The 20,887-nt window shown below is 38.9% G+C and overlaps 2 protein-coding genes and 1 non-coding gene across 3 annotated transcripts in view; 1 reads left to right on the plus strand and 2 right to left on the minus strand.

Annotated features, from left to right (window-relative positions):
* ATOH7 (atonal bHLH transcription factor 7) overlaps window positions 1-20,887 on the plus strand; it is a 61,856-nt gene that overhangs the window by 35,086 nt on the left and 5,883 nt on the right. The window lies entirely within an intron of this gene.
* Window positions 1-20,887, minus strand: part of MYPN (myopalladin) — an 83,443-nt gene that overhangs the window by 22,516 nt on the left and 40,040 nt on the right. The window contains exons 7-12 of the mRNA XM_025850239.2: window positions 18,143-18,284; window positions 15,496-15,519; window positions 12,684-12,800; window positions 11,935-12,307; window positions 4,428-5,018; window positions 3,915-4,053 (exon numbers count right to left, since the gene is read on the minus strand). Coding sequence (XP_025706024.2) covers window positions 3,915-4,053; window positions 4,428-5,018; window positions 11,935-12,307; window positions 12,684-12,800; window positions 15,496-15,519; window positions 18,143-18,284 — 1,386 coding nt within the window. The remainder of the gene's footprint in view (window positions 1-3,914; window positions 4,054-4,427; window positions 5,019-11,934; window positions 12,308-12,683; window positions 12,801-15,495; window positions 15,520-18,142; window positions 18,285-20,887) is intronic.
* On the minus strand, window positions 18,887-18,991 carry LOC112807496 (U6 spliceosomal RNA). The gene has a single exon (XR_003204098.1). It is a non-coding gene; the product is annotated as a U6 spliceosomal RNA (small nuclear RNA).

The following is a 20,887-nucleotide window of genomic DNA, read 5'->3' on the forward strand; positions in this document are numbered from 1 at the left end:
GGAGAGAATGTTTTTCTGCGTGAAGCTGACATACAGTTAACACCAGAGTTTTGCTGAATTTCAGTGTTTTCATCTTTTTAATCTATTGATTGAAGTGGATTATGGTCATAAGGTAGTATCCTCAATTAGGCATAATCAGAATCTACATAGTCAAGTGAGGTATTTTCCATAGATAGGCCACAAATCCAAAATTTTCTCTTTGGTCAAAAGTTTCATTATCTTATCTGAAACTAATGTAAATCCCATAGCCGTGTGCTAATTCAGGAAATATTCATGGAGTACCTACTCTGTGCCAGACACAACAGGGGTGCGGCAATGATTAAGACATCCACCAATCCCATCTCCCATGGAGATTGTGACTGGTGCATTCTGGTTGGGTCCACAGATGATAACATAGGGACACTTCACTATCCCACGCTTCTACCATGCTCAAGGTAAGCAACCTAAGGTCAATGGCTGTGTGGAATTCTCATTAGAAAAGGAATGGATGGGGGCGCCTGGGTGGCTCAGTTGGTTAAACCACTGCCTTCAGCTCAGGTCATGGTCCCAGGGTCCTGGGATCGAGCCCCACATCGGGCTCCCTGCTCATGCAGGAAGCCTGCTTCTCCCTCTGCCTGCCGCTCCCCCTGCTTGTGCTCTCTCCCTCCCTCCCTCTCTCTCTCTCTCTCTCTCTCTCTCTCTCTCTCTCTCTCTCGCTATCTCTCTCTGTGTGTCAAATAAATAAATAAAATCTTTAAAAAAAAAAGAAAAGGAATGGATGGCAAGACTCACAAAATAGGATTTTCATAAAGAGTTCATAGTAAGAGATGAAAGAGGTGTGCTTTAGATAGAAGAAATCACTGAGCAGCTTAGAGAAGAAGATTAGAGGAACAAAAAGCATAGCAAGAATTAGGTGCATATTTTTTTTTTCTTTTGTCATACATGGCAGTATCTGGGAACCACAGACAGTTTTAAAGAAGCATTAATTTAAAAAAGTGTGTTGGAGGTGGGGAGCAGAATAAAGAGATGGGAAGGTTTCCAGAGAAATGAGGTCAAGGAGGAAAGCTGAAATAAGACACTGTGTGTGTATGTGTGTTTAGAAATTAACAGTCACCGAATAGTTACTGGGTGTAGAAAATCATGTTAAGTCATGTGTGAATTAAAATCATTGGTCATGAAACCTTCATTATTACATTTTGTGATCCTGGGTTCCTCTGACCTCTCAGATTCACCTTGCTATCCTAAACCATTTAAGTTTTATTGATGTCCACTGCAGATTCACTGGTGGTGAACGATACCCTTCAAAATAAGAAATGATACAGCCTAAAATCTAGAAGTTGGGCACCTCTCTTGGCTTATCCCCAACTCAAAGAAACTTCACTGTCAGTTTAGAAAGCTAACCATTTTAATAAATATGAACATCTGAAAGGATGACACCTTTGTGTCACACAATGTTCTAAGAATCAACAAGCAAATGTTAATTGCTATTTAGAAAGGTTATATCAAATGAGGTAGAAAGTAAATGCTGAAATATTACAATAGGGAAATACAAAGTGATAGATATGTCAAAGAAAACCCATTTTCTAAAACATTAATTTAGGAGTTTGAGTTCTGGGGAGGAAATTGTCTATAGTCAATATTCATTGTTCAAGGACCTCTGGTTTATTTTCATGCTCAGCATAATGGGATGAGGCTAGCCCACACACATGTTCTAAGAGGTTGCTGTTCTTCATTGGCTAGGAATAAAATAGGGTCAGAGAGTCCAGCTTTTGGACCTAAAAGTTTTCAAAGCAAGATAAAACAACAACAAATCTTCAGAAGAAATCATTTGCTTCCCCCTCATATGGACAGCCTAATGTAGGAATGAGAAAACTGATCATTTTGATTCCTGTGTCTCCAAACTGCAGATATAGATGACTATCAATATGCAAGTGTTTCTTTATGATTGCTTTTCCACTTTCCCAAGCAAATTTTCTTCTTCTAACTTCACCAACAGGCCACAATACATTTTAGACAGTTCTTCACAGTATCTTCACTATCATTTCCCAAGGCAACAATGACAAAGCAGTATTACAATGTGGTCATCATTTTATTCCTCAAAACTTAATCAGAATCAACATCTACCAACCTAATGCAAAGTTTCCATCTTAGTATCCTGAATTGCATTTACGCAGCTTGGTTTTCTTATCCATGGCATAGAACTCCGTCTAGAACCAATTCTGTAACTAAACTACCATAGCAATTCTCAGAATAATGATTCTCAGAAGAACATTGATGTATGTCACAGATATTCAAATGGAGAGTATGGAGATGCTTTTTGAAACTGATCCTAGGCCCTGCTATTAGCCCTGGAGCTAATAATGAGCTCTATCAGGTTTATGACACTCAACTCATAGAAGTTCATGTTCACTTATATTCACATTTCAGGTAATTAGGAGAAAAACCCCACTTTGCCATGAATTGGGCGGGGATTAGCATCGATCTACCTACAGAGTAACTATAAAAGGGCCATCACACAGCTTGTGTGCTGACCTGGTATTATTTTTGCAGGGTTCTAATTGCTCCCTCTCTGAGTTGCAAAAGACATAGGCTGAACACAGCTCTGATTTCAGTGACACTTAGAAGGATTAACAAACACGAATGTGATGACAGTATTATAGGAAAGCAAATCTGCATCAGACAGAGCAAAATTTATGGGGACTTAAAGGTAATTGTCATAAAACTGACAAAGACTTCACAGTTTCAGGGAATATGTGAAGTGTCCCGGAGACTAGGGCTCTAGTTCTAGTTCCTCCACTGACAGTTTGACAACTGTGCCCCCATTTCTTGGTCTAGAAGATGGAAGGGAGAAGAATAGTTGCCTTGGCATTTGCCTCCCAGAAAGGCATGTAACTTGGTGAAATAATACGTGAAAAGTGTCCTCAATTATAACAAGCTTAAATTTAGTTCTTCTTCAATTCAACAATTTAAAGTCAATTTTAAGATTTTAAACAGCAGATTTTCAAAAGAACCTACTTAGTAAAAATTGCCCAACATATCGCACAGTTGTAAAATACTGTATATCCTTGGCTCCGCTGGAGGTAAAAGACAGAAACAAAGGAAAACAGCATATGGTCAGGGAAATCTGGAGCCTTGTTTCCAGGGATCACTTATGCTACAAATTCCACAATATTTGGCATGTAGTTTTGACTGAAATCTTATGTTATGTTTCAAAATAGATTTTTTATCAGTTCCTACTGTGGGCAATAAACCAAGAGTTAGGTTATTAAAATGTAAACTGACGTTTACAAGATAACCATGTTATGAAATGCAAAAACAAATGGCTCAAATAACAAAATACTCAGTCTATTTTTCTTTTATTTGATGCTCACCCATGGCTTTCCTTTTTCTTTCAGTGTGAACACTTACTAGTAAGCAAGGAGTTGTATGGGTTGAACCACAGGATATTGACTATTGATGGCTATTTCACATGATTCAAGCTTATGTAAAATTGAGAGGAACTGGTGAACAGACCTCTAGCACATTAGATTGTAGGAGTCAGATAAAGGACAGCGTGGTGTCCCAGAGTTCCTTTAAGTCTAGATCTTCTCATATATTGCAATATTTCAAAGATGTGATGGTGTTTGCCTATACTGAGCTGAGGATTGCTGGAATGGCCAACATACTAGCTAGTCCTTCTCTTTCTCTAACGTATTCCATTCTATGTAAACGCATATAAACAGTTAAAGTGAATTAACTACTGGGGTAATCAAGAACTGTAGATCCATGTGGATGAGTTTTCTATATGACCCTCGGTTAATCTATGCTCTATCTTCTAAGACAGCAGGGTCAGGCTAACTGAGGTCTGGTGACCTGACCATCCAAGAACTAAATTAAATGAAATGATACTTCTTATTATGAAATTCCAATAAACCATTTAAGTGCAACAATCTTACCTGCTGGTTTGATCTGACATCACTGAAATTCATTTTTTTCCCCAAGTCTAGAATCACCGCATTCTTAGTTTCACGAATGAAATCATCATTCACCGGTTGGGGAGACTTTGTGTTTTTCTTCATTAGTCCCTGGGATGGCCTGTAAAATAAATTCACACCTGACACACCCATGAGAAACACTTGCCAGTGGCCGAAAGCCTAGAAATCAAAGTGGCTGAAATGGCGGTCAGACACCAGGAGTCATCGGGCACTTAGGGAGGGCATCTTGTGTACCAAAGTTGAGCACTGCACAGAGAATCTGTGTTTGGAGAGGTGTTTTCAAAATTTAAAATTAGAAATTATTTAAAGTAATCATGCCCTTCGCCGTAAGGTGTTCAATATCTGTTTAGTGCCTAAGAGATAGGATTATCTAGGAATCCACTAAATGAGAGTCCTGTTCCAGACCAAGCTATTCCATGCATATGTCCTTTCTTAAGTGACAACTTTTACTTGAGAAATCTTAATGACACTTACATGGATGGTGCGCTTCTGGGCAGCCCCATGGCATTGGTGGGTGGGATGGCAGGGAGAGAAGGAAGAACGGAGCTGAGGAAAGCCACTGGGTTCTGAATCCGGCTGGTGGGAGAGACAGGAGCTGGGGAAACACAGCGGGGCTGAAACTGGTTTCCACTGGAGATGGCAAATGTGAGTGGCGATGGCACTGGCTCTACCGGAGCTGGAGGGGGTGGCTCATTTTGGAAGGAAACTCCTCCTAGAGACTTGTTTTGAATGGAGGGGTGAGAAACTAAGAGGCTCTCTTTGCTCACTGTCCTCTGAATGGTTTGAGGAGTGCTGCTTAGGGTGAACACTGGAGAGCTGGAAGGGGACACGGTTGCTGTGGTTGTATTTGAAGAGGGGAAGAAATGCTTTGGCCGGGCCAAGCTGAACGTCTGTGATGAAGGGGCCTTCACCTGCTTGCTGGACATTGTCACCGCCGGAGAAGCAGTGGAGTTCAAAACACTCATGTTGAAAGGAAACTCCTTAGGAGAGGAAGGAGATGGGTTTTGCAACTGCTGTTGTTCCAGTAAGACTTGGTTGTGAAGCTGTTGGAGCTGACTGGAATCACTGCACACAAGAGTGGGGAGAGAGAAGGGAAATCTGTCACCATCAGCCTCACCCAGCAGAAAATGTATGACAGGCTGTTTACAATTCTATGCTGATTCAGAACACACAACCAGAGTTGCCAGAAATGAGCCAATCAATTTCTCCTTTCTAAATCTGATTTATTGTCGGGAAGAAGGGGAAAAGCCACCACAATGCACAACTCCAAAAGGCATCATTCACATGGTATTCTTTGTGTTGTGACCCTGAAACATGGCAGCACAATTTTAGAATGTTTATGAATTAGAAAAAAGAAATAGAAACAATGGTCTTCTGTTGGGAATGCCTAAAGTTCTGATAGGAGCAGGCTGTATCTCAGCTTTGGGACAGAAGGCAGTGCGCTACATACTGATGTAAGTAACTGAATGCGTTGTAGTCTTCATTCTGTCTTATTTTAAAGCAAACCTAAATAAAGCCCCTGGATGTGTCTTGATGTTTCTCATCCTCTCTCGGCAACAACGCACTGTAGATAAGGTGACCATATGTCCCAATACATCCTGGACAGTCTTGGTTTATGCCTGTTTTCCTGGCATAATTATCAATACTACTCTTTTACTCTCAAAAATGTCGTGGTTTGAATGGTAGATTATATGGCCACCACAATTAGAAACATTGCCTTAGACTTTTCTTGTTCCTAAGAGGAGAAAGAAGACCAAGCTGGGAGTACTTTCTTCTTTTGTATGAAGTTGAGTCACAGAAGCATTATATGATTTGCCCACAGTCTATTTAATTTATCTTAACAAAATGATTAATCATTATTTTTTTTAAAGATTTATTTATTTGAGAGAGAGAGCAAGTGAGCACGGGGGAAGGGGCAGAGGGAGAAGGAGAGGGAGAGAAGCAGACTCCACTAAGCTCAGAGGGAGCTGGATGCAGGGGTCAATCCCATGACCCCAAGATCTCTCGACCTCAGCCAAAATCAAGAATCAGACGCTCAACTGACTGAGCCACCCAGGTGCTCCCGGTTACTTATTTTTTAAGAAAGAAAATGGAAAATGAAAATCTCTACAAATCTTATGTGCATAAAGTTGTCAGTGCTGCTAAACTCTGCTGTTTGGAAGAATTTTCTCTCACATGAGTAACTACAGGAAGATCCACAAGGAAGACTGTGGTGTTTTAAGTCTACGAAGCTTTTATGTTCTTCGGAAACATAGGTTGCTTCTGGAACATAGAAGGTGATCTGCTGAACAGGAGATCTATTAAAAATGAAAGCTTCAGAAAAAAAAAAATGAAAGCTTCAGTATTTTCAGAGCATTAGGAAAGTCAACACCAATGGTAATAAAGTTGAACCAGGAGGTTCTCCAAACCTTGATTTTTCTTAATTATGGGAGTTTAAGGCCTTTCTCCTTCCTTTCATTAACACTTCTGATATACGATATATGGAAAAGTAACTTCACAAAACAGAGTCCCATCTGTTGTCAAATGGCTATTTAATATGCAATCCTTCTTTGTTCGTCCATGAAAATTCTTGTTTTGAGTTAAACTAAGAATTCAGAAGCATTAGCCACTTGGTACAGTAACTTTCTTAGAAGTGTTCAAGCTGAGAGAATAAAGTAATATAGTTAAAGATTAATTATATTTTAGTTTCATCATGGATGAAGATTCAGCAATCAAGAGAAGCAGAAATAGCTTTGTTAGATTATCCTTAGAAAAATATAAAATGTATACAATTAATATTGTTTCTGTTAGGGTTAACTTTCCCAACAGCATGAAAATACAAAAATCTTTAGATTTTAATGGATTTCATATTTGTCAGGTCACATTCTATGGTTGCTATAGCCTGAAGACAATGCTATACAATTTTCAGGACATCTCTGTACAGAGTAGTCTATACAAATTTTAGTCTTATGATTTTGCAGAAATATTTTCTTGTGGCTATGGAAATAAAAAAAGTAGTATATGACAAGTAAGTAATCTTAGAAAGATAAGGATGATAAAAAGGGGCAGGAAGTCATTTGGTATTGATTGATTCTTATTTTCCTTTAGTTCCCATTGAATAAAAACTAAGAACTAGCTTTTTACTTTAAGACTTCCAATGGCATGTTAGCCCTTATCATTCAATGCAGTATATTGGATTAGAGAGGGTCACAAACCTTAAACATAATGATATGTGAGATACAGTGTCAAATTGTTTTGATTATCCAAGTTTCTGGAAGAATTCATTTGAGAATAATGTCTCTTTTTGTTTGAACAAGGTTTTTGTTTGTTTGTTTGTTTTTCATTTTATCAGTTTGTTTCAGAAGGGATTTAAAACAGCAGTTTGGGGCGCCTGGGTGGCTCAGTCGGTTAAGCGACTGCCTTCAGCTCGGGTCATGATCCTGGAGTCCCGGGATCGAATCCCACATTGGGCTCCCTGCTCAGCGAAGAGCCTACTTCTCCCTCTGACCCTCCCCCGTCTCGTGTACTCTCTCTCTCTCTCATTCTCACTCTCTCAAAATAAATAAATAAATCTTTAAAAAAAAATAAAAATAAAACAGCAGTTTGGATTCGCTTATTCATTACATCGGGTGTCAATTCCATTATTCGACGAACTTTTATTGAATCTTCTGTGTTTACTTTGTTAGGCACTGTAAGATATATATATATATATATATACATATATATATATCTGAGATAGTACAAGTTATTCAGGGCTCAAAAATCTTACTATACATACATACAGCATAAATAAACACTGGCTATTTAAGAGAACATGTAGAACTTACTTACTGCTTTAATAATGAAGGTACAAAGTACAATGAAAGAATAAAGGAAGAGAAAATTAATTACAAAGGCTACTAGTTCTAAAATCCCCAGTAACATCTCTAATTCAAAGTAACAGCCTGTCATAAATTGCTATAAGCTCAGCTGCTCTTTTCTTGTTGCCATGAGGATTTCTGAAATCAGGTTTATACCCAAGCTTTCTTTTATCAGCTTTCAAGCTGACATCAAGCTTTCTTTTATGCAGGCAGATTTATCAGCTCTCTTGGGTTATCTGAATATATCTTCTCCTTTGCCACAACACATAATTTAAGCATGATGCTCAAGAATATGTTTGTGCAGACAGACAGACTTAGGTTCTAATCCTGGCTCTGCCACTCATTGTTTGTGTGGTTTTGGGTAGTTCCTAGACTTTTCTGACCCTGATTGCCTCATAAATAAAATAGGAATAAGTAATATCTCAACATTGTTGTGAGAATTGATCACATCACCTAAAACATGTAAGTAATCAATAAATGGTGGCTATTTTATCTTTAGTTTTTGAACTACAAATATCAATTTTAAGATTTGTAAGAATGAAAATTAAGAGCTTCAGAATAATAAGGATGCTTCTTGTGGTTTCTGGGGTACAAAGGAATTTCTTAGGGATTTTGAACTGTTGAGATAAAAGGCTTAGTGACAAAAACAACAAAACAAACTGGGGATGGTGTATCAAGTACTTTTGATAGCAGTTTTGGCAACAAAAATTTGGGGCAGTGTGTGCTGGAGCCAGCTCTCGATTGTTCTGGAGAGCAGATTGTGCACATCTCATTCCAATTCCCAGTTCAATGACCTTTCTTTAGTAACTTGAAATAGAACACAGTGGGAGAAAATTGGCAAATGCTACAAATCAGGGCTTCCCCGTCTCTATCCGTTGTTAAAACATCTGCCAGCACATCACTGATTAGGATAACTAATTCTAAATATGTCTCTGCAATTGGCTTCTAGCTGTGGTTTTAGCAGTGGCTACCATGCTGGCTACACATTAGAATCACCCACAGAGCATAAAAGACAAACAAACCTCAATGATTTAGGCACCATCGTCCAGAGAGTCAAGTGGCCTGGGAAAAGATCCAGGCTTAGTTATTATTTTCTTTTAAAAAGTAGGGCAGTGGTTCTTAAACTTTAGTGAGCCTCAGAAACCTCTGGAGGGCTTGTTGAAACCCATATTTTGCCCTCCCTGCCTCCACCCCCAGCTTCCGATTCAAGTCTGGAGTGGGGCCTGAGAATCTGCATTTCCATCAAGCTCCCAGGTGATGCCAGTGCTGTGACTAGCAAGGCTCTAGGTGGTTTTCACATGCATCTGGGACTGAGAACCCCTGCTCTAAAGAAACACTTGTCCCCAAAACAGAGGCTTTCCCAGTACATGCTGATTTTTGTCTGACGTTTTCCTTACTTTAAATATTAATTATTGTGTTCTCCTGGGTGTGGAGGGGTGTGTGTATGGGGTGGGGTGGAATGATAAAGGGTTGTAACCCAGACTTTCCAACTTTAGACCAGTAGTTTCCAAACTGGCTGAATATTAAAATAATCTGTGGAGGGATTCTGATTCAATTGGGATGGAAGGCATAAATATTTTTTAAAAGCTCTACATTTTATTAGAGAGTGTAGCGAGGATGAAGAATCACTGCTCTAGACAATCTTGAAATTCAGGTTGAAAATCTCAAAGTCTGAATTATCTAGACTTTGATGATACAATGTTTAAAAAGGACGGTTTCTCTTTCTGATGCAGTCTTAAGATCTGTAAGAATTATGTCTATTTTTTGTATGAGTGGCAAATTGAAGGAATGAGCAGAAAAGTGTATCCTCAAGAAGATTATTCAGAGAGTCAATATATTTTAATACAAAACCTAAAAGATTAAAACCAATGAGGTCAAAACCAGAAAGAAAAGCCTGTAGACATATGGGTTCACAAAGGACTGGTGTATGTGTGCACGTGCACATGCAGGTATATATTCATACCTCTACTAATACAAACCTATAAATACACAAGAGAAAACTTAAGGAAGGCAAAAAAGATTAAAGAATTATGTAGTGCTGAGGACTGGATTTGTAGAGGGTGTCATTACATAATTTAATAGCAAGAACTATTACATCCATTGAAAGTCTGATGTGGCAGATACTGCTGGCTGACTACTTTACTTCTTCCCTTTGTAAAAGAACTTGATTTTATTCATGGAGGCAACATATACAGCCAAAGACTACACTTCCTAGTCTCCTTTGCAGCTACTAAACTGTGTGACTAAGTTCTGGCTGATGAGATAAAAGCACAAGATTTGGGTAAGACCTAAGAAGGCTCCTTAAAAGGAGTCTGACATCAGGCCTTCCACCCATTTGCCTGTCTTGCAGCTTGAAATCAGACGTGTTGACTAGACCACCGTCAGCCACCCTGGACCATGAGGGGACCTGGAGAAGAAGCAAGTGCTGAATGTGGCAGAGCAGAAAGACAGGAGACTGGGTTGTCAATGACTATGGAGCCAGTCTAATGGCCTCAGACTGCCCAACTAATTCCATTATTTAAGAGAAAAGCCCTCATGTGTTTAACCCACATTTATTTGGGCTTTCTGGAACATGAAGCTAAACGGAATCCTAACTGACATACCTAATTGCCCCTGAAGAGTCCCTGGGTAGAGGAGGCTCTGTAAGAAGGCAGTTCCCAAGGAAATTGTTTTGGATTACCTGTTCCCAAAACTCCCTTTTCTGAGAAATCCCCCCACCCCCCACCCCACTGCCCTTCACAGTTCTGATTTGATCCATTTGACTCTTCTTTCCTCCAAACATAAATCCTCTGCACCTGACCAGGCTGGACCAGCTGGGATTTGGATTTGAGCTGCTATGAATGATTTAATTAGCAGTGGAACTTGACACAAATTGTAGAATGGGACATGCCATGATGGGCCAGGTGTGAGGTGATGAGTCTTCAGAGAGGGAAGAGTGGAGAGGATATGCAAAGAAGAAACAAGGAGGTGCTCCAAACAGAGAGCGAGTGGTGGACAGAGGCTTGGGTTTCCTTCTCCAGGCAGGACCGGGCTGCCTTTGGGTTCCCATTCCCGCCTATTTCCCTACAGTAACCTCTTCCCTCTTTTTACTTTAGCGGATTCCTATTTCCTGTGACCAGCAGAACTTTCAGGGGATGGAGACATTTTTGGACGGTTTTCCAAGAGGCATGTTTCATAACATTTCATTTTATGCCCAGGATTTTGCCTTATGTGGTAGTGAGAAGAATATAAAACTAAATGACATACCCTGCTTCCAATGAACATCTTGTGTTCTGCACTGAGAAACACATGATGGGAGCACTGTTACTACAGATTTTAATGTTGACCTTTAAAGGTTTATGTAATTATAAATGTAATTTTTATAATTTTGACATGTGGATCAAACAGAACATAGTAGTAGTATCCTGTTCTGTGTTTGCTTTATTATGGATGAACATTAAACATTGCAACATGGCTCCGATGGAGGCTCTCTGGGGGGTTAGGGTGACACCGCATCAGGCCCCAAGGTGAGTCTGAAAATTATGACTCCTCATTCTTTCATCTCCATTATATTATATGAAAACTACTGTGGTTACTATAGCATATCTAGCCACAGCAAAGAACAGTCGAAAAGTACTAAATATCTCTTCCACAATGACTACAAAAGCTTTAGTTGAAGCAGAAATGGGAAACATATGGATGAAATTATAGACTATAAGGATTATTAGATGCAAGAAAGGGCTTTATAAGAAGAGTGTAGAAGTGCTTCAGCTGGAGCCTCTAATGTTAGACAAACATCTTTATCAGCTAGTTTAGGGGTAACATTAGGTGTAACATTTTTCAGAGGTAGAATATTTAACAGTAAGGATAGTAGTGATAGTATACTAATGTTGATGTAAGGATTTATGGTTTGCAAAGCATTTAAATTTATCTTCCCATTCTGTAATTTCCTTTTTCAGCCCCCCCCCCCGCTTTTTTTTTAAGTAGGCTCCATGCCCAGCATGGAGCCCATTTGTAGGGCTTGAACTCATGACTCTGAGATCAAGACCTGGACGCTTAACCAACTGAGCCATGCAGTTGTCCCATTCAGCCCCATTATTTTTAAGGGCAGATTCAGAGAAACTCACAGGCATCCTTGGTCATCCATTTTAATTTTTACTTACAGTTTGGGTTTGGCCAGAACTGGAGGGGGTTCTTTGACGGGTGAAGAAGGCTCAGGGATTCTTGCGGCCTGTCCATTGAATCTCTCCGGGAAAGAATCAGGCCTGGTCTGGCTGGTGGTCACCACGCCACCCTCAGAAGATGCTTCACTTCCTTTGTCATCTTCAGGCAGGTTGAAGTGCACACGGAGCCCAATCCTTGAGCTGGACCGGGGCTCATTGTGGTTCACCAGAACTCCTTCGAGTTTGGGTTTAGGGGGATGTTCCACAGAAGGGGGATCTGGGTTGGGTAGGGATGGTTGTTGCTCAATAACAGCCAGGTTGGTGGTGGAATTGGCTGAGTGAAGAGACTCATTATTTCTGAGGTCTTCATTTCCTGAAAGAACAATAGCACGACCTGAGCTGTTAGCCTTACTCAATAAAACTGAGATAGGATTGTAACTGTGAGCTGGGGCATGTATCCAAACCAGATGAGTATGTTAATGGGAGAATGCCTGTCAAAAACAGTGACCACAATCTGGGGCATTAAAGAATGGTGAAGATATAGGGAAAAAAAACTAAACTAAAAATCTAAGTACCATTTTGGAAAGAATATTAGAAGTTTATAAAAGACAAAGGAGATGTTTTCTTAGGGAATATCAGAGATAAAAGCAGGATAATGGGGGGCGGTGGTGGTCATAAATGCTAAAAGAAATTGAAAATTGGATATTGTTCCATAGTCTAGACTGTTCTGGCCTTTCAGGCGCCATTACCTCTTACAGCGAGCTGTGCAATGCTTGACACTGTGCCGTATTTGTTGCTTGCAGTACACGTGAAGCATCCAGAGTCTTCTGCAAACACCTCAGCAATGACCAAAGTACAAATCTCCTCTAAACACCAATAAAACAGAATGGTTACTGACTTAATTGTGGAAGTGGAATTATAAAATTTACTGATATCTGATGATGATTCTATAAAAGTCAGTATAAGAAGTTGATTCTATTAATTGTTTGAAAATAATCAGTTCAAACAATTATTTGATTGGATTGACTGATGAGCAGGCTCAATGAATCAAAGGATGTAGAACAAAAAACTCCACTACTGGCAAGAGGATCTTATGATAATATAATATCTTAATATATTAATATTAATATATTGTGAATTCCCAGATTATTTCTGCTTTTACATCATCAGTCCAGATGACAAAAATAGAACTGAGAAACAGTAAACTTACAAATCACAAAAACAAGTTAGGAGTTAACGCAAAAGGAGATTTGTGTGAAATGAAAGGATTAATAAAACATTTTAAAATCTACATCTCTCATGTCTGTGGGGAACTTTTGCACTGAGGTAATTTTAAATGAGGGCCACAGTTTAAAACTGGGCAAGAAATATTTTGAAGACCTTGTAGTAATTAGCTGATAGAGTAATTTGAAATTCCAGGTGAAAGAAGAGTGAAATGCATCTTTTCCTTTGCAATGCTATGGTAATTCTTATGGATTACTTCAACACACAGCATGAATCCCCTTTGAATAACTACAAAAGTGATTTTCAGATTGAACCACGTGATTGTAGCTTAGAATTATTATAGTTAGATATTCCTTGACATAAAGAGAAGTATAGGACAGTAGCATAAACTGTCAGTTATCACTCAGTGGACCTGACACTAAAAATAAAATTAACAAAAACATAGTTTGTATTAGGAGGGACTTGGCATCTCACTGTTTCGTGATAACTGAATTGAATTAGCTGGCCAGCCTCTAGGAAAACTGGACAGGAGGCCACGGCAGACGATATTGAGTACCTGCTCCATAGCTCTTCATCCTCCTTCTTCCTTCCTAATAGAATTCTGGCTTTGTCTACCCTCCTTGGAGTGGTCATGTGCTTCAAGGCAACTTGGCCTCTCCCAGTCTCAGGTGGCAAAACCATGATGGGTCACACTAAGCTCTATTCTTGCTAAGTCATGGCATGCACCACACAATTCCAATCAATGAAATAGGAAGGAAAGTCTTTTTTTTTTTTTTTTTTTTTAGAAGGAAGGAAGGAAAGTCTTCTGGGGAGCTTATGAGAAAGATTTCCTTGCTCTCTGAAGAGAACAAAAGAGAGTTGTGTTCCCTAATTTTGCCCCTGCAGTGTTGTTGTCTGCATGCAATACTCAGAACTGTGGCAGCTTCTTGGGTAGATAAGTAAAACAAGCCTAAGCCTGAAGACAGTGAAATGGGAAATGGGAAAAAGGCTTGGCCCCTGATGATCTTGGAGACACGAAATCACCCAATCTCAAGACATTTCTCAGGACATCTTGCTATGTAAGAAAATACATTTTTCTTAATGCTTAAGCCACTTCTAGTTAGGTCTTCTTCACTTGCTGCCAAGAATCCTAAATGATGGAGAGGCAAAGTTTGGTTTTGGTGCCTCTCTGTACTTTTTCTGAGCACTTGGACTATGTTTCCTTCTCTCTCTCTGTTTCTCTTCCCAAACATTTCTACTCTCAGCCTTCAACAACCACTTTCAGAAAATGATCTGATTAATTTATTCCCACTACACTGTACCTGCCTGATAAAATAAAGTATTCTGCCTCCAAAGGGTATTTGCATGTACTAGATGGAGGAAGAACTCTCTGGTTATGAAATTATAGATCTCAGAGCTGGGAAAGGTAGCACTTGTTTTGGGAAGGGACCCCTTTTGGGTGACTCAGATGATTTTGTGTATGAAATTGCCTAGTGGAAAAGCCTGCTCTGGACAACAGTGTCAAAACCTGAAAGATTTTCAAGGGGAAAAATACCACTTCACTACAGGCAATGCAAGAGTAAGGCTGCTCTGTTCTTTACTTATGTATCCCCAAGGCCCTAGAGTAGGGCTGTGCTATATGGATGTTCCATGTCTACTTCTGGAATGCCTTTCCATTCATTTTTCAGAAGAGAGAATTATAATAATGAAATCCCAAAGCATCATTCTTACCCAGGGGTACAAATACAATCTAATTTTCCAGAGTGATCACAGAGAAGACTTTTCAGATGCTTACACTGTGGTTTGTGAGTAACTTGCATTTTCTAGAGGTAAGAGCTTCACCTACCATCACTCCCATGTCATCTTGGTATCTTCCCATCCAAATCTAACAACACCATGGATGTTTTATTGATTCTGCAAATTTCAAAATCTGATGGATAAGTTTTGAGACTCATAAGCTGTGGAATTGGAATTGATCTAGCATCATGGAAATTGCTCTGCCCAGTTTTGGGAGGTCAGGTGTAGGGGCCAAAAAACAGAGAGAAACTCTTCCTAAGAAACATCCCTTAAAAACCAGGAACTAACTGCATTCATGTTCAGTATCAGATATAAATTACAAATTTGCATGTGCTCCCCTCCTTTCCTTCTCCTACAGTAATAGCTAGAGTGGGTTGGAATCCTGTTTCTAAAACCATATTTTTCATTTTTTTCTTGACACCAGTGTAACAGCAATATGTTTTATTATTTATATAAGATATACAAAATCACTGATTTATGTATATATATTTTATATATATGTAAAATCACTAATGCTAACATGCTAACACGCTAACAAATTAAAGTTAAAATGATCCTTACCTGGTTCTGCCATGGATCGAGGTTCTAAAAGAAAAAATAAATGAAAAGAATCTAAGCATTTCTTTTACTGAGAGGCCATATTTTCATCAGAAGCTTCCTATAGAATTTCAGTCTCTTGTATACTCATGAGTGATTTGATATGGTTAATCTGTAAGTGTGGAAGTAAAGCACCAATGACCTCGACAGGGACAAGACAGTTGTCACAGAAGGGCAGCAAGAGAGCTGCTAAGCTGATATTGCCATATCTTGGGACATACCTGGATTCCACTTGGGACACATAAAGCCTTAGGTGAGGAAAAGTGACTGAGTTAGGGATTCAGGAACAACTTGCTTTAACTGGTACCCATTCAGCTATACCTGAAACAAGGTTTGTGAAGACTGAGAGCTCATTCTTGGCTAGGCTTCTCACATCCTAATAAAACATAGACTATACCTCCTGCTCTAAGTTTTCTAGATCTGATTAATTTATTCACACTACACTGTACCTGCCTGATAAAATAAAGTATTCTGTCTCCAAAGGATATTTGCATATAGAAGATGGAGGAAGAACTCTCTGACTATCAAGTGTTGTTTTTTTTTTAAAAGATTTTATTTATTTATTTGAGAGAGAGAGAATGAGAGATAGAAAGCACGAGAGGGAAGAGGGTCAGAGGGAGAAGCAGACTCCCTGCTAAGCAGGAAGCCCGATGTGGGACTCGATCCCAGAACTCCAGGATCATGACCTGAGCAGAAGGCAGTCGCTTAACCAACTGAGCCACCCAGGCACCCCTATCAAGTGTTTTCATAGTCAGAGAGCCTCAGGATAGATAACAAGAGCCTCAGGATAGATAACAAGAGAGCGGGTTCTTTAAACTTGCTTTAAACCACAGTGTAAAATTCTTTGACATTCCTGAAAGTGCCTGCATGGTACTGAATACAGAATACCGGTGTTCAATTGCAGACATTCAGTAAGAGTTGTGGAACTTAGTTACAACCTTCCACACTGATAGAACTATTAAAGTTTTTTTTCTCAAGTTTAAATGGTATTCAGATTATATTATTGTTGCTGCTACTGTTAAAACCTGATAGCTCAGTAGTTAAGCATCTGCCTTCGGCTCAGGTCATGATCCCGGGGTCCTGGGATGGAGCCCCAGGTCAGGCTCCCTGTTCTGCGGGAGGCCTGCTTCTCCCTCTCCCACTCCCCCTGCTTGTGTTCCCTCTCTCGCTGACTCTCTCTCTCTGTCAAAATAAATAATAAAAAAACTTAAAAACAAAACAACCCTGATAGCAGTTTGACTCATGTATCAGTGATAAGCAGAGACAAATTAAAAGAAAGCAAATAAATTATAATGTATTTTATGACTAAAATGGGTCAAGGTGAAAGCAGTATATGATAAAAAAAAGAATTGACCACTTGCATATATAAATAATTCTTACAGTAAAAAAGAACAAAACCTCAGTATGAAAATGAGCAAAAGATATGAACAGGTAATTTTAAAAATAAAGAAATACAAAGACCCAATAAACATGAAAAAAGTTCCACCCCACATTTACTTAGTGAAGTACAGATTAAAACAAGTGTTCCCATTTTGGACCTATAAAATTAGTGAAAATTTAAAAAATGTTTAATACCCGTTATTAGTGAAGGTATGAGGCAAATGGCATTCCCATATATTGTTGGTTGTGGTAGAATATAGCTAGGACAACATGTGTCCCAGTTCATTTGGGATAGACCTGTTTTATTCCTGGGATCTCTGTGTAATTATTAATAGCAGTCTCTTTCACTCCCAAAGTGTCCCAGATTGGATGATCAATTATGTGATTATCCTCAATTTAGCTCAACCTTTTGGGTTAGGCATGCTGGCAATATATATTGAAAGCCTAAAAATGGGTGAATTTATAATAGCAGTTTCAGTACTCTCTATTTTTTTTTTAAGATTTTATTTTTAAGTAATCTCTACACTCAATGTGGGACTTCAAACCACAACCCCAAGATCAAGAGTCGCATACTCTACCGACTGAGCCAGCCAGGCACCCCTAATACTCTTTATTCCATAGATATTCACAAATGATTTTGCTTTTATATGCATTGAAGCAGTTTACAAAAGTAAGAATTTGTGAACAATCTAAATGTTCAACAACAGGAGAGTAAATAAATATAAAATATTGATTTGTTTTTAAAGTATATTCATTAACATGAAAAGATGTTCATGATATGTTGAGTGAAAAAATCAATTTTCAAAAAAGCGTATGATTTATTTTTATTTATTCATTTTTTAAAAAGATTTATTTATTTGACAGAGACACAGCGAGAGAGGGAACACAAGCAGGGAGAGCGGGAGAGGGAGAAGCAGGCTTCCCGCTAAGCAGGGAGCCCGATGCAGGACTCGATCCCAGGACCCTGGGATCAGGACCCGAGCTGAAGGTAGATGCTTAATGACTGAGCCACCCAGGTGCCCCTATTTTTATTTTTGAAAAACATATGCATGGAGAAATTTTTGGAGAATAGACAACACAATATTACTAGGATTTAGTTTAGAGGATTATGATTACAAGTAATTTTTCTTTTATTTTTTAAATTAGTTGTTAAAAAGTTAGAGAAATAAATGAATACCATACATTTATAAAAATTAATTATCAGAAAAATAACTTTAAAGTATCAACTTACTTTTCTGTAAAATTCTAAAGTCTGGAGAATCTTCTATCAAGGTCCCTTCTCTATACCACTCAACTTTAGGAGATGGAGCTCCTTTTACTCTGCATTCAAAGACAACCAGCTGACCTTCAGAGGCTGATAAATTTTGTAACATCTGTAATGAGAAGAATATTGTTAGAGCCAAAAAGTATACATTTTTGGAATCTAGTTTCAGTGCTGAATTTTAGAAAAAGATACTATCGCCTTCATATTTGGATTTTCTTCAAATCTTCTAGATCTCCAGCAGTTTCAATTCTGTGGATATTCACTGAGTCTGTTTTTGAAGATAGAATCATCTGAGCCCATATGAAGCGCCAGACAACTTTATTAAATACTAGGTGACACATTTGGAGGGTTTGGAAAAATGCTGACTTTTGGTAAAGTACTTCTGTTCTTAAATGCCCAAGTGGAGTTTGGTTTCCAGAAATAATAATTTAAGAAATCTGCAGGAGTATCTATTAGGTGTAGTCAACATGGGAGTAATGTATTTTTTCACACAAGGATGTCACTGTTCATGAGGTGGAACATCTCTGTGGCTCAAGTAACTGACTCCATTTTTCCTGGCTTTGTCGTGTTTACATACTGTAGTCCTGGAAATTGACTTTTATTTTGTTTTCTTGTTTTCCTTATGTGTTCTTTATAGTATAGCTTCAATGATCTGTCGAGGGATATAAACAATGACAATCTCTATAAAATCATAGTCACAAATGGAGTCTGATATCATGGTAAAATGTGTTGTAATTTTGTCATCCTTGCACAGGGGCCATGCTAAGCTTCTCTGTATCGTTCCAATTTTAGTATATGTGCTGCCGAAGTGAGCACAAATATGTTGTAATTTTGTGAAGGCATCATTAAATGCTCTTCCACACATCCATGAAAAAATGTTTACAAGACCACTTTGTTTTTGTTTGTTTGTTAAAAGTAGGCTCCACACTCAGCAGAGCCCAACGTGGGGCTTGAACTCACGACCCTGAGATCAAGATCTGAGATGAGATCAAGGGTCAGAAGCTTAACCAACTGAGCCACCCAGATGCCCCTACAAAACCACTCTGAACTGTATCATATCAATATATTCTATAATAGATTCTACTAGAGAATGGCACTCACAGTTTCCATTCACAGCCAGTCTTTCACTCATGATTTGTGAGCTTAAAGTCACACATTCTTTTGTGTAGTTGGAACTTCATTTGATTTGAGAGGGAGAGGGAGGAAAAGAGAGAGAGAGAGAGTACGAGTAGGGGGAGGAGAGACGCGGAATAGAGGGAGAGAGAGAACTTCTCAAGCAGACTCCAAGCTAAGCGTGGAGCCTGAGACAGGGCTCGAACCCAGGACCCTGAGATCATGACCTGAGCCTAAACCAAGAGTCCAATGCAACCGACTGAGCCACCTGGGTGCCCCTGGTACTTCATTTGATTATGAAATTCTTCTTTGGCATGTGTGTGGGCATATTATTTTTTTTTCATATTATTGTTTTTAATGTTGGAGGAAACATTATAAACATGGAAAGATTATGATTAACTTCCTCCACAAGCTCTCTTAGTAACTAATGCTGCAAGGTTTTCTATTGTTATTATGTGGGGATCTGCATTAAGGAAATATCGGCTCCTGCATCAGAGAAAGGAAAAGCCGGTATTTGGTTAATTTTTTGCTTTTGTCATTCGCTCCTATAAATAGCCTGTGATTATTTATACCTATTTTATGAACAATTTATGATAATTTGTGCATGGCATGGCCCCATCATATTTATGACATTTGTCTAAGGAATATAGAGGTGGAGGATAAGCACGCAGCTTTAGCTATACGTAGTAGAGGACTTTTACCTCAGAGGTATGTTAAGTTGATATCGGAAGGCCAGGGGGCGCTGTAGTTCAACATTAGTGTTTTGTTCTTTTTGCACTCCCAAATTTGTTTGCTGAAGTAATTCAAGATGAGATTTGTACAGAGGGGTCTCTGAATTAATAAGGAACTATTTGATAAACAACAACAATACAAAAAAATACCCCCAAACACCTTCTTATTCTTTATCTACCCCAAACAACAACTTCTAGTGATAAGAAAGGAATGTTCTTAGTAAGCAGGGAAAATCAAGGAGTCTTGGGTGCTCCTGGCAAGTCAGTAGATATGCCCTCCACCCTGACATCTGATCAAATTCTCTGTGACATGGCAGCTTTGAGGCCTAGTGAAAATTTTAATGGCAGTCAGACATCTCCCTGGGATTCATACAAGATAGAGTTTCATTTCTTGAGGCAAACAAATTAGAAAAACAGACCAAGAAAGAAAAAAGTGGTGGCAGAAGGGATTGAATAAATTAAATATGGCATCCTTTTTAAGGGGATGTGAGAAGAATGAAGTCAATCTATATGTTCTGACATGGCTTGCAGTTCAGACAAATCAGCCAATTCTCAGTCTGTAGAGGTTAGACCAAAGCCCTGCTTGCCAAAGGATATCCTTGAGAGAATATGTTGCTCACAGTTGAGACCACCTTTAATTGGTTGTAATTATTCACTTGACATTGAAGGTCAAGACCTGCGTTCTATTTGAGAGTCCAGCCAAGGTACCTCAGATACTACAGTGTATGTAATATGCCTGCTAAGTGTCTATGATATGAGATGCAACCTCATTCCAGTTGACACATCATCAACACTCAGTTAAGAGAGGTGCCAAGGGTCATCTTACAAGCCACTCAAAAAAAGTTGAAAGTCATAGTTGGAAGGATGA

Source organism: Callorhinus ursinus, unplaced genomic scaffold (assembly GCF_003265705.2).
Source record: "Callorhinus ursinus isolate GAN/ISIS: 27379988/994484 unplaced genomic scaffold, GSC_fseal_2.0 scaffold31, whole genome shotgun sequence".
Classification (NCBI taxonomy): Eukaryota; Metazoa; Chordata; class Mammalia; order Carnivora; family Otariidae; genus Callorhinus; species Callorhinus ursinus.